This window comes from Neoarius graeffei, chromosome 26, assembly GCF_027579695.1.
Source record: "Neoarius graeffei isolate fNeoGra1 chromosome 26, fNeoGra1.pri, whole genome shotgun sequence".
Classification (NCBI taxonomy): domain Eukaryota; kingdom Metazoa; phylum Chordata; class Actinopteri; order Siluriformes; family Ariidae; genus Neoarius; species Neoarius graeffei.
In genome coordinates, this window is record NC_083594.1 from 12,079,358 (window position 1) to 12,103,144 (window position 23,787).

General features: G+C 42.1%; 1 protein-coding gene across 13 annotated transcripts in view; it reads left to right on the top strand.

Annotated features, from left to right (window-relative positions):
- Positions 1-23,787, top strand: part of slmapa (sarcolemma associated protein a) — a 168,120-nt gene that overhangs the window by 101,331 nt on the left and 43,002 nt on the right. For 12 of the 13 annotated variants that reach the window (XM_060910069.1, XM_060910071.1, XM_060910074.1 and 9 more), the window contains 5 exons: positions 7,166-7,202; positions 17,871-17,933; positions 18,119-18,214; positions 23,056-23,127; positions 23,207-23,347. In XM_060910069.1, the coding sequence (XP_060766052.1) occupies positions 7,166-7,202; positions 17,871-17,933; positions 18,119-18,214; positions 23,056-23,127; positions 23,207-23,347 (409 nt within the window). Of the gene's footprint in view, positions 1-3,364; positions 4,232-7,165; positions 7,203-17,870; positions 17,934-18,118; positions 18,215-23,055; positions 23,128-23,206; positions 23,348-23,787 lie in introns of those variants that run through there. The other variant, XM_060910078.1, reaches the window with a different exon arrangement.

The window sequence follows — 23,787 nt, forward strand, 5'->3', positions numbered from 1 at the left end:
CAAAACGGCGAAAATGTCCTTGAAAAGGAATGAGCGGAGAGCCTCTTCCTGCTCATGTTTCAACGAAAACTCCAAGTCTAATTCTTCTAAAACTGATTCCAAAGCGGAGTCAAACGCGCACTGTTCACTAGCCGTAGCCATCTTTCCTGTTGTGCTTTCTCCAGCGTCGCGCAGCCTTGTCACTCCTGCAAAAGCCCGCCCAAAGAATCCAAACAAAAACCTTGCGTTGTGATTGGCGGGCACGATTTGATGCCCGGGGTGTTTTTGTTTATATGGTGTGAGGCTAGACCCACTCGCTAGGCAAAAATATTTTTGGCCGCTAGGCGGGTGGGTCGAGTTTACTAGGCTACCCAGTTCCAGTAATTTCAACAATCTCTCCTTTAGTTTTCCTTGCCCGCTTTAGGCCAGTAATTTGACCCTTCTGAAACAGTTACATCTTTTCAACAACCATGGGATACGTCTTTGGACATGACTATTTAAGAAACGAGAAGCTACACACTGCATCGGTTTGGGTTTAAAGAATTGTTGCCAGCTGAAACATCTTAATCACTGCAGTAATTTTCCAGTCAAAGGCTCGTCAGGATTTATCAGTCAGGTTTAAATGAATGTTTGTTTTTTGTTTTTCCCTCTCCTCTTTTGCTAGGCAGTGTACATATGGGTAGTTCTTCGGTAACTGAATTACCTTCACAGCAAAATGTGGTAACACTTGGGGTTTTTTCTTTTCTTTTTCTCTTTGCAGTACTCAATAATTAGCCTGGGAAATCCCATGCTGCTTTGCACAATCGTTCCGATCTGAAAAGACAGCATGGAAACTATGGTCTAAAGGCTCGCCTGAGTTAGGGAGCCAATCAGAGAGTGGGGAGGGGTGGAAAGACGGTGACGCGTACTACTCGACAAACGGAAGCTTGTAGTTTATTTGGGACTGTTTACGGATCACATTTAACATGGCGGCGAGCGATACGAACCAAACTTTCGATCAAGCTTTGTCTTGCACAAACAGCAGTAATCGTTCGGTGCCATTGTTTTCCTATTTTTGTTTTGCCTTCTCTTTCTCTTTCCTTCTCTTCTTCGCCTCTTCGTCTTCTTCGTCGCTCTAACTACGTCACCGGGTACAACTGCCATGATTCGCCATGGGCTACGTATACGCCAAATGATAGACATTCGCAACGTCCAATAGAGATCTTGCATGTGACGTCACAGCCGATCCAGATTGTGACAGGTCTTGTAGGTCAAACGCCATATTCCGCCTTCTACTTCTGGTTCTACTTCTGGTTCTACTTCTGCTTTTACTTCTACCTTTTCTTCTGGAAAACCCTACTATATACAATTCTACTACAATGGCTGCGGCTACAAGCTCTCCCTACCTGTGCACGGTTTTTGTTTGTGTGTATTTTTACGTGTTGTTCGTCTGTACCGGACTTCAATATCCACTACAACCGTATGGACTTACTGGACATGGGTTTCCAGCAGAAAATGACAGTTTGTAGCGATTTCCATCGCATGCACAACATTCCGGACAAGAAAAAAATATTCCGGACGAGACCAGATTGCGAGACCAGCGGGGTCTCCGTGGATTGTTATTGGAAGCAAAGCGAAGGAGGCGGCGCCGGAAGCCGAAGCAAAAGCGAGGCTGTAGAGCCGGCCTGTTGACTAAGCTCAGAAAACAGCTACTCAAATCTCCACTGCCAAGCCTCTACCTCTCCAACGCCAGATCCATGTAAACAACACGGACGATTTGGAATTACCTTATTCTATTCTATAATTGGCTGGTCAGTGCTATACTTAAGTGACTTACCCATCCAGTGAGGATCATTTTCTTGTTTACAAGATGCCACATCTGAGTCGCTGACAAATCCTGAATTTCTGTAAAGAAAACTGTCCAGAGATTTATAAGCACACAGTGCTTCACCACTGAACAGCGAGGGAAAGTTGATGAGGTAATCATACACGTCCGGGTATTCCGCTGGCAGTTCAAAATCCGGTCGTGAAAACTCCGTCCGGAAAGCCATAAGGGTCACAAATCTGTAGAGCGTTTATTTTAGACATATATCTAGTTATCTGTTCATTAGAATAATAAGCCGTGTAGTCCGTCGGTTGAAATTGATCCATTCTGTACACGAGTGCAGCAGTATTCAGCGGTGTTTTTGACCGACACGATGGCGGTTGTGTACTTTCCGGTCACGTGACTGCAAGATCTCTATAAACGGCCGTTGACAATCGTAAACCACACCTCCCCTACGAGAAATTCAATAGGTGGATTCCAGACCATATTTCACTTGTGATATGGTCTGGTGTTAACCAGACTACTCAATAATGGTAGTAAATTAAAAATTTCACATGGTATGCAGTACATTTTAACCCTAAAAAACCACAGAAAAATTGTCTATGTTTAACTCTGAATGCAAAATCTTTGAGGAAAGAAACGTCAGGAATGGAATTACGCCAGAAAAAACTGCACTTTCATTTCTTAAAATTCAAACCAAGATTTCTCTGAAGTGACACTGCGATAATCGGGGTGGTGATTTTTAAATATGGTTTTCAGTATGTTTTGCCTTGGATTCCATACTTGAGCAACATCACTGAGCTGACAAGTTAAGGCAAGCTTAAAAAAAAAATTCATAATTTTGGCACCTCTGCTGGAGAACTGCTCATATAGGAATGCATGGCTGTAATTTTATGAGTTGGGGAGGGAAAGAGGCTGTTCTGTTCTGTTAAGTAAAATTGTTCCTAAACTTGTGGAATAAACAAGGGGATGCAAAACTGCACAAAATGTCAATTTTTTTTTTTTTTAAATTGTCCTGATTCTTCTGTCGAGTCAGACAGAACAGATTGCACTTGTTGGCTCCTATAGCAAGTTACTGGAACACATTTGACAGCTTGTGAATGAATGAATGAATGCAGTGGGAGAGTCCGTGATGAGAGGCCGTTCTCCTAACGGTGGCGATGTGGCATCTTAACATCCTGAAGGCATCGGTGGTGCTTATGTCTTCAGCCTGAGCACAGCAACACTACTGTGACTCACTGGAGGCTTACATAAACCTGATAAGACGAGTGTGAGCACGCACACACAGCAGACAGTGTGCACGCCTTGGGCTCCATTCTGCTCTAATTTTGGGGGAAATCGGTTGAAGCCAGGTGGAGGGTTGAGCAACAGATGCATTCCTCCAAGATTTCTGTGTTCCGTAACTATTGGAGCCTGATTTCCTGATGTTTCAAGACCAGATGAATGCCCAACACAGGATGGTGTGTGTGTGTGTGTGTGTGTGTTATACCACGCCTGACTAATCCTGAAGCGATGCGTTTTTGCATTCAGCTGTGAGCTCTACACTTCTCCTTCACTCAGTGGAATGCACTCCAACCTGTTTGAGTGAAGCTTTGTTCCTTTAGTACGTTTCCCTGACCATCGGGGCGACAGCCAGGGGATCAGGTTTGGCTGCTTCATAATCCTGTCCAGGCGTCAGTGAACGAAACGTGCGAGCTGTGGAGATCTACACCTGCGTTTCAAGTGATAGAGTTCTGCTTTACCGGGTTGAACCTTGACTTCAGCGCTGGGAGACACATCAGTCCTGTATTTCACAAGGAGGCTGTGGGAACCGTTTTGAAACGAGAGAAGTGAACAGTCCACTGACGAGGATGTGAAATGTGGAGTCTTTTATTTAAAATGCTACTTATCTGTGGAAGATTTTCAGAATTGGAAATGAAAAGATTTTTTTTTTTCCCCCCTCTCTCTTCCCCTTCCTGTTACTGTGTTTAATCCAATCCAGAGCTAAACGAGCACCTTCTTTACGGTTACATAGGTAACCGAAACTAACCCCAGAAACTAACCCCTGAGAGGAAGTGTCGTGTTGGGTTCTCCAGAGGTCAAACGGGTGTTGATTTAAAAGGAAACGATAAGCCGGGGGGAGAGAAGAGAAAAGTCAAGTCACCTGACTGTACAGTTGTCATAGGGAACTTATCACCAATACGGAGATTAGGAAAAGGTGTGCGCTCAAGGTACTGTACTTATCTCTTACGTTTTGCTGACTACGAAGCAATCGGCATTCCACAGTTATCAGTGAAGTATCGCTGGAGTGAGACGGATCATGTGAAGACGTACAAGAGCAAAACCAGGACGTGCTTTGAAAATGGTATAAAACTAATTTAAATTATTGAATGCTTAAATCTGCGATATGAGGCATCATGCATCTTTAAAGTCAAAGTATTATGATGGAGAAATGAACTTCCACATAGAGTAAGTGAATTTATTTTTTCCTTCAAAAAAAAAAGGTAATTGTAATATACGTTTTGAACAGTACTGATGCAATTTATCATGATATTGAGGTTTCATCCTGAAAGCTGGTTTGATTGCATTAAATGTTGCGCGTGACACAATTTCAGCCTTGGTGATGTGATCCAATCCGATCCCATGCCCTGAGAAGTGCGGTGTTGAGAAAGAAAACCTCCATCAAGCACATTGAGTTTCAGTGATTTCACTTGCAAATATGGCAGGAAACACTGATGTAACTCCTGATTCAGTGAACTACTGGACAAAGTTCAAAGGAATTTGAATTTCAGGACGTTCGTCTTTTATAAGCAGACGTGTGATTGTGCAGATTCACTTTGTTAGTCAGTTATTAGCATCTGATTTTCAGTTGCAGCCCAGATTTTGAACTCGTCTTCACACTCCGTCATGCATGAAAAGTGTCCTGAATCTGTTCCAATACGGTTCCAAAGAGCAAAAGCTAGCTTCCTGGCTCCAGTGTCGAGAGACGTGTTCACTGACCTTTTTGAATTAATCACACTGATGACGCGGTTCTGATAGCGAAGAGATTTCATGTCTGGCTCGCCACCATTTCAGAACCTCAGGCCCAGTAGCACAGCTGATGTTTCAGGCCCCGAGTCTGTGTGTCCTGTTTGGAAACAGGAAGCAGCAGCATCAGTGCATTGAGCTGCTGGGTGACGCCTGTCTGCTTTCAGCAACGTCAAGAAATTCAAGCAGAAGGATTCAAGGCTGGAAGGAGAGAACCTTCTTTTGATGTCATTTTGTTGTTTGATTTTTCCAAGTTGGAGTAATAAATCAGTATTGTATACCGTGTTTCCCTTAAGTTTACTGGTTTGCGGTGGGGGGTTTGTCGGATGAGGACGGTCACCTGCAGGACCCCTCCCTGCAGCTCCTGTTCCAGAGCATTTGGACCTGAGCAAACAGTTAAAGGAGTCATGTTTAAGTCTTCACATTTATTTTAGAACAATAATTAGAACAATTCTACAATATAACTGCACTCCTGTGTGGTGGAGGGTATTTTATTTTATTTATTTTTGTTCTCCCCCTGTTGGGGGATGGATGGATATATTAATATAATATATATATATGAGTGATTCCACGCTTATGGGGACATGAACTTATTTTTAAAAATTCACCTAAAACCATTTCTTTTTTTACCATCAGGTCACAAAACATGTAATCTTTAATGAATGATATGTTAAAGGATAACTTTAATTTTCTGAGATGTAATAAAAACATATTTATATGCCAAAGTCAGAACGTAACAGAAGTGTTGTGGACATATATATTCTCAATTTTAACAATGTAGAATTACTTTTTGAAACATAGGAAGGTGATGTTTTAGCAAATATAATTAATAAACGTGTAGTAGAATAAACATACACATTCTTTCAATAAGGTTAACATGGTATATAGCTAGATTGTAATTAATTTGTAACAGACGCGAGATGGACAATCGTAACAGAAGTAATGTAACAGACATCATTTTGGAACTCATAGGCTTGACTTTGGCATATAAATATGTTTTTATTACATCTCAGAAAATTAAAGTTATCTTTTAACATATCATTCATTAAAGATTACATGTTTTGTGACCTGATGGTAAAAAAAGAAATGGTTTTAGGTGAATTTTTAAAAATAAGTTCATGTCCCCATTTCAATACCCGTAAGTGTGGAATCACATTTATTTATTTATTTATTTTAAAAATGGTCGTGGGAAACCCTAAGAGAAATGTTATTCATCAGTCAGTGGGGAAATTTACATGTTTCCGCAGCTCTGATAAGCCTCGGTCACAACCGGCTGTACGTGCTCCTACGGCCGGTCTCCGTGCAAAAAAACGCAAGAAACGCACGGAGGGCGCGCGTGTGATGTGCTGATTTTCGAGCCGTAGACCGGCCGCAGAGGTTCTTTGTCATATCAAACAAACTCTACGGGCGCTTACGTTTTTTTCAGGTTGTAAGACAAACTTGCGGCCAACGTGCGTCTTTCTCCACGAACAAAAAAAACGCAGCGATTTGGGAAACGGCAAAAATCGCACGGCCAAAAAATCGTACGTCCGATTGTGACCTAGGCAATAGAAAAAAAGTCAGGAATAGACAGTAACAAAGAGTGCAATAAAAAGTATTAAAAAGCCACATTTGTAACTCAGTGATATGTGCTTTTTGCATGTTGCGTGTTCATTTGCCTTATTCTACAATTTTATATATATATCATTTTGTTTACATTTTTTTTTTCAATTGAACATTGTCTGGCGAATAAACAGAATTGAATTGAATTGATTAGACCAGAATGTTAACAACTTGTATTTTAAACCATTGGAAGATTTTTTTTTTTTTCTCTTTTAAGGTTTTTCATGTGTATGTAAAATTTATTCATTTTAAGTTTGTGGTATTCCTACACGTTCCCACTGTTTCCTTTTTAATGTAAGCATTTTTGGGGAAAAAATTCATTCAACACCATTTTACATAATTTAAGTAATGGATGGCTTTTTTTATATCTTAAATTTCTGCATGAGATGTTAAGAAGTGATCATCATCAAAAAAAAATTTAGCCCGCCGGTCCCACCAACACTTTTTTTTTTTTTTTTTTAATTTTCTCCTGCTCCTAGTTTTGTCGGATTTTCTTGTTGAGAATGTTGGCTCGTGTGCGCGCCCCTGAGTGAAGTCAGCAAGTCTTATCTGGGAGTGAGGTTTAGCGCCATGGTTACTCTCTCGCTCACCTGCTGCGTCACTGTTAAACATTAAACCAGTGCAAAGCTGAGGCCATTTTTTTTTCCTTTCCTGAGGAAGGTTGGAAGCATTTGTATCTGACTGTATGAACTGCACGTGAATTGCCATGAGTTAGCTTTGTTTTGTTTAGATCCATGACTGACTGTTTTCTTCTGTCCCTCTCTCTTCCCCCAGTGTCATTCAAACCCCACTACCGCTCCCTGTTGATAAGGTAAGACTTATTTTATTTTATTCTTTTTTTTTTTTGGTGTGTTTGTGAAACATGGTCTTTAGCTGGACATTTGGAAACATTTGACATGAAATGACTCACTAACACTTTCCCTGCCTGGTTTTGTTTCCTGCTTGTGTATCTGAAATTGGGACGCGTCTGATACTCTGAAGCACCTTCATCGCTCCTTATTGAGACGTCTGCATTGTCTCAGTGTCCAGCGTGTACAGCGCTTCCTCTTGTTTAATGGTTATAGCGCTCATTAATTCAGCACACGTCACTCCGCTGACTGCTCTGTACTGCAGTTGGATTGCAAGTAAACTTGCTTTCACTGTTAATGTTTCTGTTGTATAATGACCATATCAGGATAAAAGCCGTCTCTTTTCAAATAATAGACTAAACAGTGAAGAGAAAATGTTTCTCAGCCTCGATTTAAATCCAAATGGACTCAATATTACGGAGCAATGAGGTGGGTGGACATTTTAGTGGTCTTTCTGAAACAGAAATGAAAGAATATGGAGACAATGACAAACAGATGGTGTTTTTGGTTTTCTTTTCAAAATCCAAAAATCAAGAGCGAAAAAACAAGTCATATTTTATTCTCCTGTTCAGCCACTGCAGATACAAAATTGAAAGAATTTCTTTTCTCCTTGGAGAAGCAAAATAAAATCATAAAACAGAGTAACCTAGCTAGTGGTGTTTTGTTTGTTTTTGTTTTTCCCTTTTTCTTTTTTTTCCCCCTCCTCCCGTTTTCTGAAACTGGAAGCTGTGGTCAGCCCGTGTGCACGTGTTTTTCTTTAAGACCCGGTCCCACAATACCTATAACGATAAATAAATCTGTCACCTGCAGTTTGTGGTTGGTGGTCACACCAGACCGATAACGATCCCTATAGACCAGGCCTGGGTTTATCTGTATCAGTGAGATCGCTTCTGGAGCGATTTTTTTTTTTTTTTCTCTCCAGGCCTGGACCTGATCCCGTAAAACATCTGACCAGTCAGGTAATTGTTTACATGTGACGTTGTTTGAGCATGCGCTATTTTTCCCCGGGCAGCTTTGTACATCCTTATTGCATCATGAAGCCATGGAATACAGACTCACAGGAAAAAAAAATACAAAGCACAGATCTTTTATTCACGGATATGTGATTCTCCATGAAATATAGTGGTGCTTGAAAGTTTGTGAACCCTTTAGAATTTTCTATATTTCTGCAAAAATGTGGCCTAAAACATCAGATTTTCACACAAGTCCTAAAAGTAGATAAAGAGAACCCAGTTAAACAAATGACACAAATATTATACTTGCTCATTTATTTATTGAGGAAAATGATCCAATATTGCGTATCTGTGAGTGGCAAAAGTATGTAAACCTTTGCTTTCAGTATCTGGTGTGAACCCCTTGTGCAGCAATAACTGCAACTAAACATTTGCGGTAACTGTTGATCAGTCCTGCACACCGGCTTGGAGGAATTTTAGCCCATTCCTCTGTACAGAACAGCTTCAACTCTGGGATGTTGGTGGGTTTCCTCACATGAACTGCTCGCTTCAGGTCCTTCCACAACATTTCGATTGGATTAAGGTCAGGACTTTGACTTGGCCATTCCAAAACATTAACTTTATTCTTCTTTAACCATTCTTTGGTAGAACGACTTGTGTGCTTAGGGTCGTTGTCTTGCTGCATGACCCACCTTCTCTTGAGATTCAGTTCATGGACAGATGTTCTGACATTTTCCTTTAGAATTCGCTGGTATAATTCAGAATTCATTGTTCCATCAATGATGGCAAGCCGTCCTGGCCCAGATGCAGCAAAACGGCCCAAACCATGATACTACCACCACCATGTTTCACAGATGGGATAAGGTTCTTATGCTGGAATGCAGTGTTGTCCTTTCTCCAAACATAACGCTTCCCTTTTAAACCAAAAAGTTCTATTTTGGTCTCATCCGTCCACAAAACGTTTTTCCAATAGCCTTCTGGCTTGTCCACGTGATCTTTAGCAAACTGCAGACGAGCAGCAATGTTCTTTTTGGAGAGCAGTGGCTTTCTCCTTGCAGCCCTGCCATGCACACCATTGTTGTTCAGTGTTCTCCTGATGGTGGACTCATGAACATTAACATTAGCGAATGTGAGGGAGGCCTTCAGTTGCTTAGAAGTTTGTGACCTCGCCAACTATTTCACGCCTTGCTCTTGGAGTGATCTTTGTTGGTCGACCACTCCTGGGGAGGGTAACAATAGAGATCTTGCAGTCACGTGACCGGAAAGTACACAGCCGCCATCGTGTCGGTAAAAACCACCGCTGAATACTGCTGCACTCGTGTACAAAATGGATCAATTTCAACCGACGGACTACACGGCTCATTTTTCTAATGAACAGATAATTAGATATATGTCTAAAATAAACGACCTATGGATTAGTGACCCTTATGGCTTACCGGACATAGTTTTCACGACTGTGTCAGTGGATATGGAACTGCCAGAGGTGGAATACCCAGATGTGTATAATTACCTTAAACTTTCCCTCACTGTTCAGTGGTGAAGCACTGCGTGCTTGTAAATCTCTGGACAGTTATCTTTACAGAAATTCAGGATTTGTCAACCCCCCTCAGATGTGACATCTTGTAAACAAGAAAATAATCCTCATTGGACGGGTAAGTCACTTAAGTATTACTAGTACTGATACTAGATATATCAGTAGTATCTAGTATAGCACTGACCAGCCGATTATAGAATAAGGTAATTCCAGCTGTAATTCCAAATCGTCCGTCTTGTTTACCATGGATCTGGCGTTGGAGAGGTAGAGGCTTGGCAGTGGAGATTTGAGTGGCTGTTTTCTGAGCTTAGTCAACAGGCCGGCTCTGCCTGCAGCCTCGCTTTTGCTTCCTCTCCCGACGCCGCCTCCTTCGCCTGCCAGACCCAATAACAATCCACGGAGACCCCGCTGGTCTCGCTATCGCGTCCGGAATGTTGTGCATGCAATGGAAGTCGCTACAAACTGTCATTTTCTGCTGGAAACCAATGTCCAGTAAGTCCATACGGTTGTAGTGGATATTGAAGTCCGGTACAGACGAACAACACGCAAAAATACACACAAAAAACATAAACGTGCACAGGTAGGGAGAGCTTGTAGCCGCAGCCGTTGTAGTAGAATTGTATATAGTAGGGTTTTCCAGAAGAAAAGGTAGAAGCAGAAGTAGAACCAGAATGAAGTAGAAGGCGGAAATATGGCGTTTGACCGACAAAATGTGTCGGTTACAATCTGGATCGGCTGTGACGTCACATGCAAGATCTCTATGGTCTTGAATTTCCTCCATTTGTACACAGTCTGTCTGACTGTGGATTGGTGGAGTCCAAACTCTTTGGAGATGGTTTTGTAACCTTTTCCAGCCTGATGAGCAACAGCAATGCCTTTTCTGAGGTCCTCAGAAATCTCCTCCTTTGTTCGTGCCATGATACACTTCCACAAACGTGTTGTGAAGATCAGACTTTGATAGATCCATGTTCTTTAAATAAAACAGGGTGCCCACTCACACCTGATTTCAATCAATGGGATGACAAACACCTGACTCTAATTTCATCTTCAAATTAACTGCTAATCCTAAAGGTTCACATACTTTTGCCACTTTCAGATATGTAATATTGGATCATTTTCCTCAATAAATAAATGAGCAAGTGTAATATTTTTGTCTCATTTGTTTATCTACCTTTAGGACTTTGTGTGAAAATCTGATGTTTTAGGTCATATTTTTTGCAAAAATATAAATCACAAAAAAATCACAAAAATAAATCGGTTTAAATAAGACGAGTAAGTAATGAGTGTCCAAAGTGAAAGCAGGTGTTTGTGGTTAATGCTGTCCATAGACAGGGTGTGCAGGTCGAGGAGTCGTGCTTACTCGAGTGAGTCCGTGGATACGGCGGTCCCACTGTATCAGCAAAAATGTAAAATAGTATTTACTTGAACAAAACAAATGTTCAGAAACAGGAAGAGAAATGTTGCTCTCAACAGAAACGTGATGCAGTTCGACTTGTGCCGTGTTGCGAACTAGCTATTTGTCTCAGCTTGGGCTTTTTACAACAATGGACTTGCCACCTCGTGTATTCGTCTCATCCAGTGTTGCATGATTTGCTCTTTTTGTAGCATTCTGGTAAGTTTAGTTGGCTGGGAATACCCAATATCCATTACTTTTCTATTGTGGAAGACTAAGTGGGAATGAAAATTTAACTATTTCATGTTTTTACTCTATTTCGTGCATTAACTCTGGTTGTGCAGTTCGCCCAACGGCCATCAAAGGATATTTGGCAACCTGTTTTAGCGAAGGAGTATGAAGAGCGAGAATTCTCTCCCTCCTCCTTTTGAGCGACATAAATAATAATGAACTTAAACGAACTGTTGTGTTTGAATGATTGGCCGAATAGCCAACCAAATGAATGGAGATCTTTCACACTCAGTGCGTTTACATGCACATCCAAATCGAGCTGCTGTCGGTAATTGAGCTAAGGGTCCCAGCAGGGGTGCCAGAGAAATCCAATCCTACATGCACACAAGGAAATCGAGCTATTGTGTGAGGTACATTGTGCACCCGAGCCACAGGTGATGCTACACGCCCCATCGTGTTGGTACACATCCAGTTGTCGTCATGAAGAAGAGCTTTTCAAGAGTATAAACAAAGTTATCAGCAGTGTTGCCAGATACTGCTGATGTTTTCCAGCCCAAAACATGTTCAAATCCACCAAAATGCACTTAAAACCACCCAATCTGGCAACACTGGCAGTTCTGTGTTCACAAGTTCCGTGTTCAAGCTGTTAGGCTTGCTCTAACAGACTGTATGGCTACAAACTGTCCTGTGGTCTCGTCACTCGTCACTTCCGGAAGGGGCAGTGCTGAAGTAAGTAGCTCGACTACGTAGCTCGATAGGGTTTACATGCACTAAGTAGCTCGGCTAAAATCGCATAATCTAGGTCGTGTAGCTCGATTACGAGAAATCAAGTTCGGTTCGATTTCAGCCGAGCTAAGGTGTTTCCATGGCATTTAGAACTTCGATTTCAGTTGAGCAACGGCAGAAATTCGATTTTCTCTATGTGCATGTAAACGCACTGAGTGTAGACAATCTTAATCACGTTCCATGTGATTGTCAATGTTACCATGACAACATGGAGCACTGGAGTCCAGTCAGCACATTCAGCTTTGTAGTAGTGCGCTGCTATTATTATTATTTTTTAGCCTGTTTAACTGATTATTAAAAGGACATTAATGGTCCGTGTACATTTGATCATTATTTTCGTGTCGGAAATTAATTGGCAATTTTGTTTTTTGTGGCTTATTTTTCTTCAAGTCAAAAAATGAAATCATAATCCTAAACGAAAGTCCGTTTTTCTGAAGCCTGTGGTTGTCGCTCATGGCAAGCACGATTTACTGAGCACCGTGAGCGATCTCCATGAAGCAGATTTCAATCTTTATGAGCAGAGCAAATTCCAACGCTATCCAAAACAATTTTTTTTTTTTTTTTTTTTTTTTTTTTTAGCTCATCCGGCTGTAGGCCCGGTTGGATGAGCTGATGCGATCAGGCGTTGTCCGTCCACAATTTACAAAAATTGCTTCTCCTACAGAATTGATCGGATTTCGATCAAACTCACTTCCAATGTTCCCCAGGCGGGTGTGCGTAAAAGTTGTCAAGATGGTGGCGCCACCTGTCATAGTGACAAACTTATCGGCATCTTGGGCAGTACGAGCGACAGCCTTATTTAGGCTTTTTTGTGTTTTGTGAAATGTTCTCCTTACATTTATTATAGAAACAATATATTGGAGCAAGCGCTTGAATATAAACCTGTGATTTTGCTTTGAAGCTCAAACTACAGTCAGAGCTGCTGAGAAAATTATTAAACACCACCTGACCAGTCGGAATCAAGAATTTCACAGTGCAGAACAAATGCAACGTCTTTAATCCCACATCTTAACAGTATAACCGTTCATTATGTTTAACAAACAAATTAATAAAACATGATTGAGATTCATGAATATCCACTTGCTTTGAGGTTTTTGTTTGTTTGTTTTCAGTCAGTGAAGATGTTATTTAGTGTGTTTTATGAATAATTTACAAACCAGCATTAATAATGCTGGTTGACTTCCCCCTCATAGTATCACCTGGGTGGGAGATCTGTTCTGACAGGACACGAGCTGGAGAGGAAGCAGTTCTCTCACACTCTCACACACACACCAGAGATGCCAACCACTACGAAATTTTCGTATTTTATACGATTTTCTGCCACTTTTGCACCACTACGACCAGTTAATTCGAAACTACGAATTTCGCAGTGATCGGAAAAAAAATCAGTTCGTTTCGCATTTTTGTTTGGTACGTTGAACTCCGCCATGATCGAAGAAAATTCAGTCCGTTCCGCATTTTCGGAAGGATGAAATCCGCGGGAATTGTTCAAAGCTTTCGTGATATGTCGTCGCTCAGTGTTTCCCCCAGCACTTTCCAGGCAAGGCGGCCGCCCTGGGTAACTCGACCGCCCGCCCTAGCAAGGTTCCAAGAAAAAAAAAAAAAGCGTCAAAAAAACCCCGAAGTGGTAATGCATTTCAGCGCAGGGACTGACAGCTAGACTAAACTGCGGCACCTAGTGGTTGGATATATTACTACGCCATATGTTCTTGAGGCCATATTTACAAACATTTTAATTTTAAATTCAACGGTTCAGCGGGAAAGTCGAGACGTTGCCATTATCGTCGGTGGAATAAGAAGGTAAGTTGTATTTGTAACTGCTCATCTAAACGGTGCATTTGCACTGTTACAGTGAAATTTAATTTTCATGTACTAATATAAGTAAGATAATATAATTATATAGCCTAATGCTATATAATGTTCATGTGCTAATATAAGTAGGCCTAATATAAATGTATTAAGGTAGGCAATATAAAATTTATATTTAGATATTTTATATAATAAAATCATGATGTTAGATGACTACTGAGTTAAATATCTTGTATTCATTTCTCTCTGTGTGTAGATCAAAACAGACCTGCGAAGTAGGCTGCAGGGTGACAGCCTCACAGCCTGCATGACGATTAGCATAAATGGCCCACCAGTAGGGCAGTTCAATTACAGCAGAGCACTGGAGCTGTTTTTTGAAAAACCCAGAAGGATGGCCTGCAAGGACAAGACTTGCAAGATGTGCCATAAGTAGCCTAGTAAATGTTGCACTCTATGTTGTTTCTAACCGTTTTTCCCTTATGTAAATGACCTGCACTTTTTGTTACTTTTTTCTTGCTGCTGTACTGAGAGCACTTTTATTGGCCAGGAAACCATTTTACCTCAGTTTTTGTAAGTAGTTGTGACATTTAATTTCAATAAATACCTATTTTACAGTTCTACACAGCTTTGTTATTATTGTATTGTATTGTATACCGTGTTTCCCTTAAGTTTACTGGTTTGCGGTGGGGGGTTTGTCGGATGAGGACGGTCACCTGCAGGACCCCTCCCTGCAGCTCCTGTTCCAGAGCATTTGGACCTGAGCAAACAGTTAAAGGAGTCATGTTTAAGTCTTCACATTTATTTTAGAACAATAATTAGAACAATTCTACAATATAACTGCACTCCTGTGTGGTGGAGGGTATTTTATTTTATTTATTTTTGTTCTCCCCCTGTTGGGGGATGGATGGATATATTAATATAATATATATATATGAGTGATTCCACGCTTATGGGGACATGAACTTATTTTTAAAAATTCACCTAAAACCATTTCTTTTTTTACCATCAGGTCACAAAACATGTAATCTTTAATGAATGATATGTTAAAGGATAACTTTAATTTTCTGAGATGTAATAAAAACATATTTATATGCCAAAGTCAGAACGTAACAGAAGTGTTGTGGACATATATATTCTCAATTTTAACAATGTAGAATTACTTTTTGAAACATAGGAAGGTGATGTTTTAGCAAATATAATTAATAAACATGTGTAGTAGAATAAACATACACATTCTTTCAATAAGGTTAACATGGTATATAGCTAGATTGTAATTAATTTGTAACAGACGCGAGATGGACAATCGTAACAGAAGTAATGTAACAGACATCATTTTGGAACTCATAGGCTTGACTTTGGCATATAAATATGTTTTTATTACATCTCAGAAAATTAAAGTTATCTTTTAACATATCATTCATTAAAGATTACATGTTTTGTGACCTGATGGTAAAAAAAGAAATGGTTTTAGGTGAATTTTTAAAAATAAGTTCATGTCCCCATTTCAATACCCATAAGCATGGAATCACTCATATATAGATATGCGCGCATACAGTTTGCAACCGAAAACTACAGATTCTTCGGCCCCGGACTACAGATCTGTTTATTGAAAGGTTGGCATCTCAGACAGACAGATGTCTCTCTCTCTCTGAAGACCAGAGCTGCATTCGTGCTTGGAACACATAATCCCATTTTTGGGATCAAGCTGAAATCTAATTAAGTCTTCTCACCCTGCCTTTGAGCCTCTTCTTCCTGATACTAACCGTTATTCTTCTCTGAACCGGCACGTAACATTGTTAGGTTTGATGAATGTCTTTCCATGAAGTTCCATGTAACAGCTACTTGTGAAGTTCCATTTTATCATCTTTGAAACAGTGCAAAGGTCAGAAAGGATCTTGCGACGAAGATTATCCAAGTTACCTCAAAGCTTGATTACTGCAGTGCTCAGTTGTATGGCCTTCCTTCACATCTAATTAAGAAGCTGCTGCAGGCCTTCTCTCGTTGCCTTCCAAGTTTGATCATGTAATGCCAATCCTTAAGCAGCTTCACTGGCTGCCTGGCCACTATCGTGTAAAGTTTAAAATTCTGATCCTGACCTATAAGACACTTGCATATACATGAGGGCCATATGTATATTATCATGTGATATTTTATGTCACCCTCGATAAATAAAGTTAAAAAAAAAAAAAAAGACACTTCATGACATTGCTCCCGACTACCTTAAGAATCTCATTACTCCTTACAAGCCATCGCGTCCCTGCCGTTCCTCCAGTAGGAATCTCTAAAAGAAACCTTCCTTTAATCTCAAGACTTGGAAGCCGTGCTTTTTGTATTGCTGTTCCTGAACCATGGAACGATTTACCAGAAGGCATCAAGGACTGGGGCAGCACGGTGGTGTAGTGGTTAGCGCTGTCGCCTCACAGCAAGAAGGTCCGGGTTCGAGCCCCGGGGCCGGCGAGAGCCTTTCTGTGTGGAGTTTGCATGTTCTCCCCGTGTCCGCGTGGGTTTCCTCCGGGTGCTCCGGTTTCCCCCACAGTCCAAAGACATGCAGGTTAGGTTAACTGGTGACTCTAAATTGACCGTAGGTGTGAATGTGAGTGTGAATGGTTGTCTGTGTCTATGTGTCAGCCCTGTGATGACCTGGCGACTTGTCCAGGGTGTACCCCGCCTTTCGCCCGTAGTCAGCTGGGATAGGCTCCAGCTTGCCTGCGACCCCGTAGAACAGGATAAAGCGGCTAGAGATAATGAGATGAGAATGAGACATCAAGGACTGGATGAACATCTCAAAACTCTAGATGCATTTGTTTAATCAGGCCTTTGACTTGTAACTGTAACTGCATTATTGAACTCGCGGAAATGGTGCTTTATAAATCTATCATCATTACTCGGACTCTGTGGTCATCGTTTTGTTACTCTGATCTCGCATGGAGACAGTAGGCTTTTTCGCTGAGATTGATGTTGAATAAAATGAGCAATAATGTAGAAAAAAAAACACGAGGGATGGTAAATTGAGTATTAAAATGGGTAAAGAATATAAATGTGACTCTTTTTTTTTTTTTTTTTTTTTTTTTTTTTTTACAATTAACACACGTCTGCATGTGTTGCTGCCAGTTGTGAAGTCAGTCATGGATATTTTTCATTCTCATGTGAAGTGCTGTCTGTCCTCATGATGGTGAAATTTCTGCTTGCGATTTGGTTTGTAGTCCTCGTTACGTCACCTTTGGAAAGTGCAGCTGATTTTCAAACACAGTTCCTAGCTTTGTTTATTTATCAAGCCTGTATTCATGTCCAACTTTAAAATTCTGATCTATTACTAGTTTACGATGCTTCCAGGATGTGCATGATGGCATTACTTGATCCTTGCGCCTCCTTTTGGCATGTCTGTGCTCTCCGAGAGAGGGTGTAGTCGGTGTTGCTTCCCTCTCAGCCCTCAGGAATGCGGGCCTGCCAGCGCTTTGCCCATTCACAGATGCTCATTACGTTGTGCTTCCCATCATGTATATCTGACTCAGGATCTGGCACCATGTCTGAATCGACCGGTTTCTGTCTGCTCTCACATGGGCATGTGGACTCACAGAAATCCAGCATCCTGTGAGTTTTCCCAACATTCTCAGTGTTGACAGGGAGGTCTAGATTTGTATCGAGTTGCCTCAAGGTTGGTTTCAGTGGAGTGTGTGGGAACAAGTCGGATGCGTTGGCCAGAAATATATTTCTGGGTATTGTTAAGTATTAACGACACCACTAGTTCAGTATTCCCATCAGAATTTCTCCATGAAGCACAGGGCGTGTGCGCGCGCGCACGTGCGTGCTTGTGCGTCCTTGTGCTCATGCCGTTAATTAAAATGATTCCCTGGTCTAAGGTAAGACCTTGCCTGAGGTTGTGAGGTTGCTCTGTTTTTACGCTGGTTTGCTTTTTACCCTCCAGGTTGCTGCAAATACGCCCAGTATGTACTCTCAGGAACTGTTTCAGCTGTCCCAGTACCTGCAGGTATGGAGCCACGCTGACCCCTAGTGGTCACTTTAATGATTTTTAAAATACAGAAGATGTCCAGAGTTCATTTTGGTAGGATACATACCAAAGACGGCGATATTAAATCATGCTGTAAGGATGCTAAATAATTGGTGTAGCTGATGCGCTGTAATGCTGTTTTTGTGTCATTTTCACTTCTCCAGGAGGCCTTACACAGGGAGCAGATGCTGGAGCAGAAGTTAGCCACGCTGCAGAGGCTCCTCGCCAGCACACAGGAGGCCTCTGAGAGCAGCTGGCAGGTAAAGGCCTCTGCATGCTCTTGCGACAAGGCTTTCGCAGACAGCTTTTCGCAGACAGTTGTAATTTATCGTTGAGCGGGGAGTAATAGGCGTGCGCGATGTTATTCACCGCCACAACGCAAGGGGGCGCGAAGTCGCGAAATCGCTAGGAGTAGTTGGTGGGTGTGGTTAGTGGAGTGTTTATCCTCCGGTTACTTATAATGACTAGAACTGGAGTCGTATAGATGTATGTACTTCCTCGATCAACCGCTCTTCGTGCTGCTCCATCTTCGCTCGTGTTTTTAAAAATGGCGGCCGTGAAAACAAACCAAACCGGGAAAGTAGGGAAGCGGAAGTGCGTGTACAGCGGATGTAGAGTGGACCAATCAGAGCCCTCTTGTCTGCGACGCTGTCTGCGAGGCTTCTGCGGTGGTCACAATTTTTGGGAGGTGCGCGCAGAGCGTCTGCGAAGGTGGGGGGGGCTACGCAGACACCATCTGCGATGCCGTCTGCGAGGACTGGGTTGTCAGCATAAATTGGCCTTAAGGGCGAACACGTTGTGTGCACTAAAGCATTATACTGCACTATTCAATAAATAAATAGTAACGATTTGAGTTCTTTTGCAAGAAGTGTTGATCGGGTCTGAGGACGTGCTTGAAGTTATGCGTCCTGTGAACAAATTAGTCATTTAAACCACAGGCAACCTGACCGTGATAAAGTAAATGAGTCCCACAGTGACACGCAAGTAATCAAATGTGGGGTGGGGTGTGGTGTTTGTTTCCTCTCTTTTCTCTCGTCCCTTCCCTCTTGCTATTTTTTTTTTTTTTTTGGGGGGGGGTACCATGCAGTCCCAGTTGATTTGTTCGAATGTAGTTATTAATCAACAAGGTCACATTTTGAAGTAAACAGACAATAAAGCAGAGACGGGACCAAAGAGCACCAGAAGAAAAAAAGATTACTCGTCATGTCGTCCAAGTTTTTCCTGCTTGAAAGACGCGCCGTCGCTTTCTGGCCCATTCTATAATCGCGGGTACATTTCAAGCGTCAACTCTGTTAGTCATCAGCTCTGTGATCATTAAACTGGGCAATCCATTAACAGAATTGATGATAACAGAGTTGACACTTCCCACCGTTTTGTGTCTTAACTCCACATGCTAATCTCAAACTAGCTACCACATGGCATGTATAGAGAAACAGTTTTATGGTTTTCATCATATTGTTTTTTAAAGGGGAACAGAGGGCAATATATAGAGTAAATATAACAATAAAACACACATTGACGAACCTTATTCAAGACTTACAAAAGTTTTTTGTTCTAAGGTTGGAAAGTTATAGTGTTTTGAAAGTAGCTCGAGCAAACTATTTCCGCAGTTTGAACAGCCCACCATGATATTAATTTTATCCAATCAGAACGCACGTTCATTTTCTCTGCGTAACACTCATGACGTATGTATGCGCCCAGTTGTGTTGGCTCATTGAGGTTGGGAATAGCACGTGTGAATCGGAAAGTAGGATGAATTGTAAGTGATCGGCTACACAATGCCACAGTGTGTTGCTTTCGGGTGTAATAACAGGACCGATGGAAAGCATAACGATACTCCAGACGTGTCTTTTGCGGGATCTCTTCGTATGATTCGACAGAGCTGTCGCTTTCACTTGATGCGCCCGACGCCATGATTACACGCTTCTCTCCTAGTGCAGTGGGTAGCGCTGACGCCATGGTCTTTTAAAAATGGCGACTCTTGTGCCGTTTAGCGTACCGACTATTATATTTACAATTACCAAGATATTTCGTTGTTTTCTAGTATATAAATTTGATAGAACACTTAAGAATACGTTACTTTGTCACATCAGCAACTGTATATATTATATTTGGTACCCCTTTAAAAATAAGTGAGAGATTCACTCCAATATCACAGTAACAGATTTGACAAATAATTAATCTGCTGTTGGTGTATCGTCAACATCGTGTTCAAATTAATCAGAGAAGAAACATGACGCACCTCGCTGCCTTTCTGAAGTTTCCTGCCAGAGGAAGTGACGTCTCTCGGTGCAGGTGTCATGCGTATTATTAAAAGTCTTTGTGGCTTTTATGCGGTTTTATGACAGAGTTGACAAGAACATTGGGACGGATTTAAAAAAAAAATTCTAAGTGAAATTTCACATAATACAAAAAATAGACTTTCTACGCAATTGATTTTATAACAGTTAATAGAATGAGCCCCCCAAAAACAGATTGTTAGACTGAATCACTTCATGTTTATTCGAGTTGAATGTAAGACAGTCAGTAATGGCGGGGGCGGAGAGTCATTTAGTGAATGTTTTATGGATAAATTGGGTCTAAAATGTAGATCAAACATTGCTATTGGTGAAAGTTTGTCATAATTTTGCATTATTGTTCAAAACTGATTCAATAAAGATTTATTTTGTGGAAAATAACAAAAGGTTTATCTTGGAGACGCGAAACGTACCCCGAATTCTCGAATGACTCTTCCGTCAAGATAAATGGATGGCGAATATTTTGAGCTCATTACAACTGTATGTTCAGCTTGAATAATATCAGACCCTGATATAGTTATCAGTTAAGTGTTTGAGTTGCAGGAAATAATCAAAACTGTAACTTTTTTGCAAAACAAAACTGACTGTACAGATCGTTTTAATGACATTTGATAATTAGGAAGTGATTAAAATGCTGCGTGATCTCCTAAACCACCCAGCACGGCTGCATTCAAACCGCACCGTTCAGCTTGTTAATGCTAGAAACTGGACTGTAATGCCGCTTTTCCACTATCAACGCGGCTGAGTCGGGCTGAGCCGTGCCGTGCTGAGTCGGGCTGAGTGGGGCTGTTGGAGTTGCATTTCGACTACAACCGCGCTGAACCGTGCTGGCTGGAAGTGGGTGGACACATTGGGTGGAGTTAGCAAAAGTGGGTGGACGTCACGTGATGTCGTTAGGCGGCGCAAACAGTGACATCACTGACCTTTTAAGCGGCAGTCTCATGACCCGGATAGTAAACAATAAACATGGAGGACATGGAGTCGTTAGTGTTGCTGGTCTTGGTGCTGTGGCTTGTTGTCACCGACAACGCCAACAGATACTGGCAAGAGCGTATAGATGAGGCGATGCGCATAAGGCTTCAGAAATTCTCGTAATTTGTAATTCTTCTTCTTCCGGGTTTACGGTGTTTACAGATCCCAGCGTGCTCGCGGGGCGTGTGTGGGCGTGTGAGGACACTCCTCCTCACCAATCAGTGCACGGGGGAGTGTCTCTTCACGCCCCTAGCCCCACTCGGCTCGGGTTGGCTGGCTTCAGCCCTACTCCAAAACCGTGCGAGTTTTGGGTGCTGAGTAAGGCTGAAGCGAGCGGAGTCGTGCTGTTCTGAAGTAGTCGAAACGCGAGCCGTGTCGGGCTGAAGTGAGCTGAAAAAGGGTAGTGGAAAAGGGCCATAAGCGTGGATATGGTTTTACTGCAACCGCCGCACAATTGTTAGCTTCCTCCTCCTCCCCTGAAGCGCCTAGTGGTTACCGTAAAACCCTGTATACACAAGCACCAGAGTTTCTACCCTGGACAATGGATTTGTGAAAATCTATTAAAAATTCATTTTAGATGGTGGGAAATGTTTCCACCAAAGAGGGTGAACTGGAGCAATCGACAGCTTCTAGCGCTACGTTCACACTGCAAGGCTTAATGCTCAATTCCGATTTTTTTGTGAAATCCGATTTTTTTGTGAGGTCGTTCAGATTAACAAATATATGCGACTTGTATGTGATCCTCAGTATGAACGAAAAGCGACCTAAAAGTGTTCCGCATGCGCGTTGCAGGATACGACGACGTCACACGCAGTGAGCATGGCCAGTGTTTACGGAAGTAAAGCCGCCCGGTTGCGGTATGACTCATCCAGTCTAGCTTGAATAGCTGCATCCCCCCAAATGGAAATCAGCTCCCTAACCTCTGCGTCCTTCCATTGAGAAGATTCAGAACCTTCACAGCCCGAAGCGTCCCTCGCATTGTCGTCATGCGCAGGGGCGCAGATGCGTTTTTTGAACTGGGAGGGACAAAAAACTGGGGGGGACAAAGCTGCCAGCAAACCAACCCCAACCCCGATATGCCTGTCAAACTTGTTGTTAGTAACCATAGCAACCAAGCTCGAGCTCGCAACCTGTGCAGTCTGCGCAGCTCAACCAACCGAATATCAGTCTTTGTTTTGTTTTATGTGAGTTGTTGCAACTATGTATACACTGCTGTGCACCTCAATAAACCGAATGGTAATTAGTCTTTTGATTTTTCCGTGAGGTTTGCCTTATGCAAAGAAAGACAGCATAGACGTTTTTTCCTCCCTATAAGTGGGGGGGACCGAACGAGGTGAATTTAAATCTGGGTGGGACGAGTCCCACCCTCTATCTGCGCCCGTGATTATGCGCCATGTTGTTGTAACTTTTTTGAGAGACCCGCCGCCTACTTCAGCGCAGAATAGTGACATTTGTGGCTTGTTGATGACGTGTAAGTCGGATGAATGCGACCTGGCGGTTCAGACTGAAGTCGCATATGAAAAGAGCGGATAGGAATCGGAATTAGGACCACATATCCAAACGGCCTGGGTCGGATTTGAAAAAATCGGATCTGTGTCGTTCATATTGTCAATAAAAGATCGGATACAGGTCACATATGGGCGAAAAGATCGGATTTGAGTCACTTCAGCCTGCAGTGTGAACGTAGCCTAAGAGTTTGGATCAAATTCTGGTTATTAAACGCACTGCCTCAAAACAGCACAAAGTATCACAGGTTTACAAGCTTGGTTGTATTTTTCACTTGAACGGTTCCTCTGACGTTTGTATTGTTTTGTGACTCTGGATCTCTGCAGGCTTTAATTGATGAAGACCGGTTACTCTCGAGATTGGAGGTGATGGGGAACCAGTTGCAGGCGTATTCAAAAGTAAGACTCGTTCGTTTACTAAACAGTCCTAATTCATCACAACACTCTATGATAATTTTTTTTTTTACAATCTTTCCAGAACCAAACGGAGGACGGCATCCGAAAGGAGCTTGTAGCCTTAACGGAGGACAAACTCAACTACGAGACGACAGCCAAAGAGTCCCTGAGGCGGGTTCTTCAGGAGAAAATCGAGGTGGTTCGGAAGCTGTCTGAAGTGGAGGTAAACTCGACTGTGTGATCAAGTGTGCATGGGTAAATACAGGATGACGTGCGCTGTGCAGTATTATTATTTGGTACGATATCCTTTTCATTTGCAAGTATTATTTTTATTTATGTCTCGGGGTGTTTTCACACTTGGTCCCTTTCAGCCATCTAACCGAACTCAGATCAATGACTCAGCATTTTTTGCGCGTATGTGAACACTCCAACCGTACCCAGACCCCTTTAAAGCGAACCGAACTGAGACCACCTCAGGAGGTGGTCTCAGTACGGTTCGCTAAAAATCAACGGTACGGTTCGCCTAATCTGCGCATTGTGAACAAAAAGCGCACCGGGTTCACTTCGCCTTTTTCACTGTAGTTTAACCTTCTTTGTTTGCCGTAGTTGGTCACGTGACTAGCAGGGAAACTCAACTTCCTTTTGGAACTTCCCAGCCGTGTT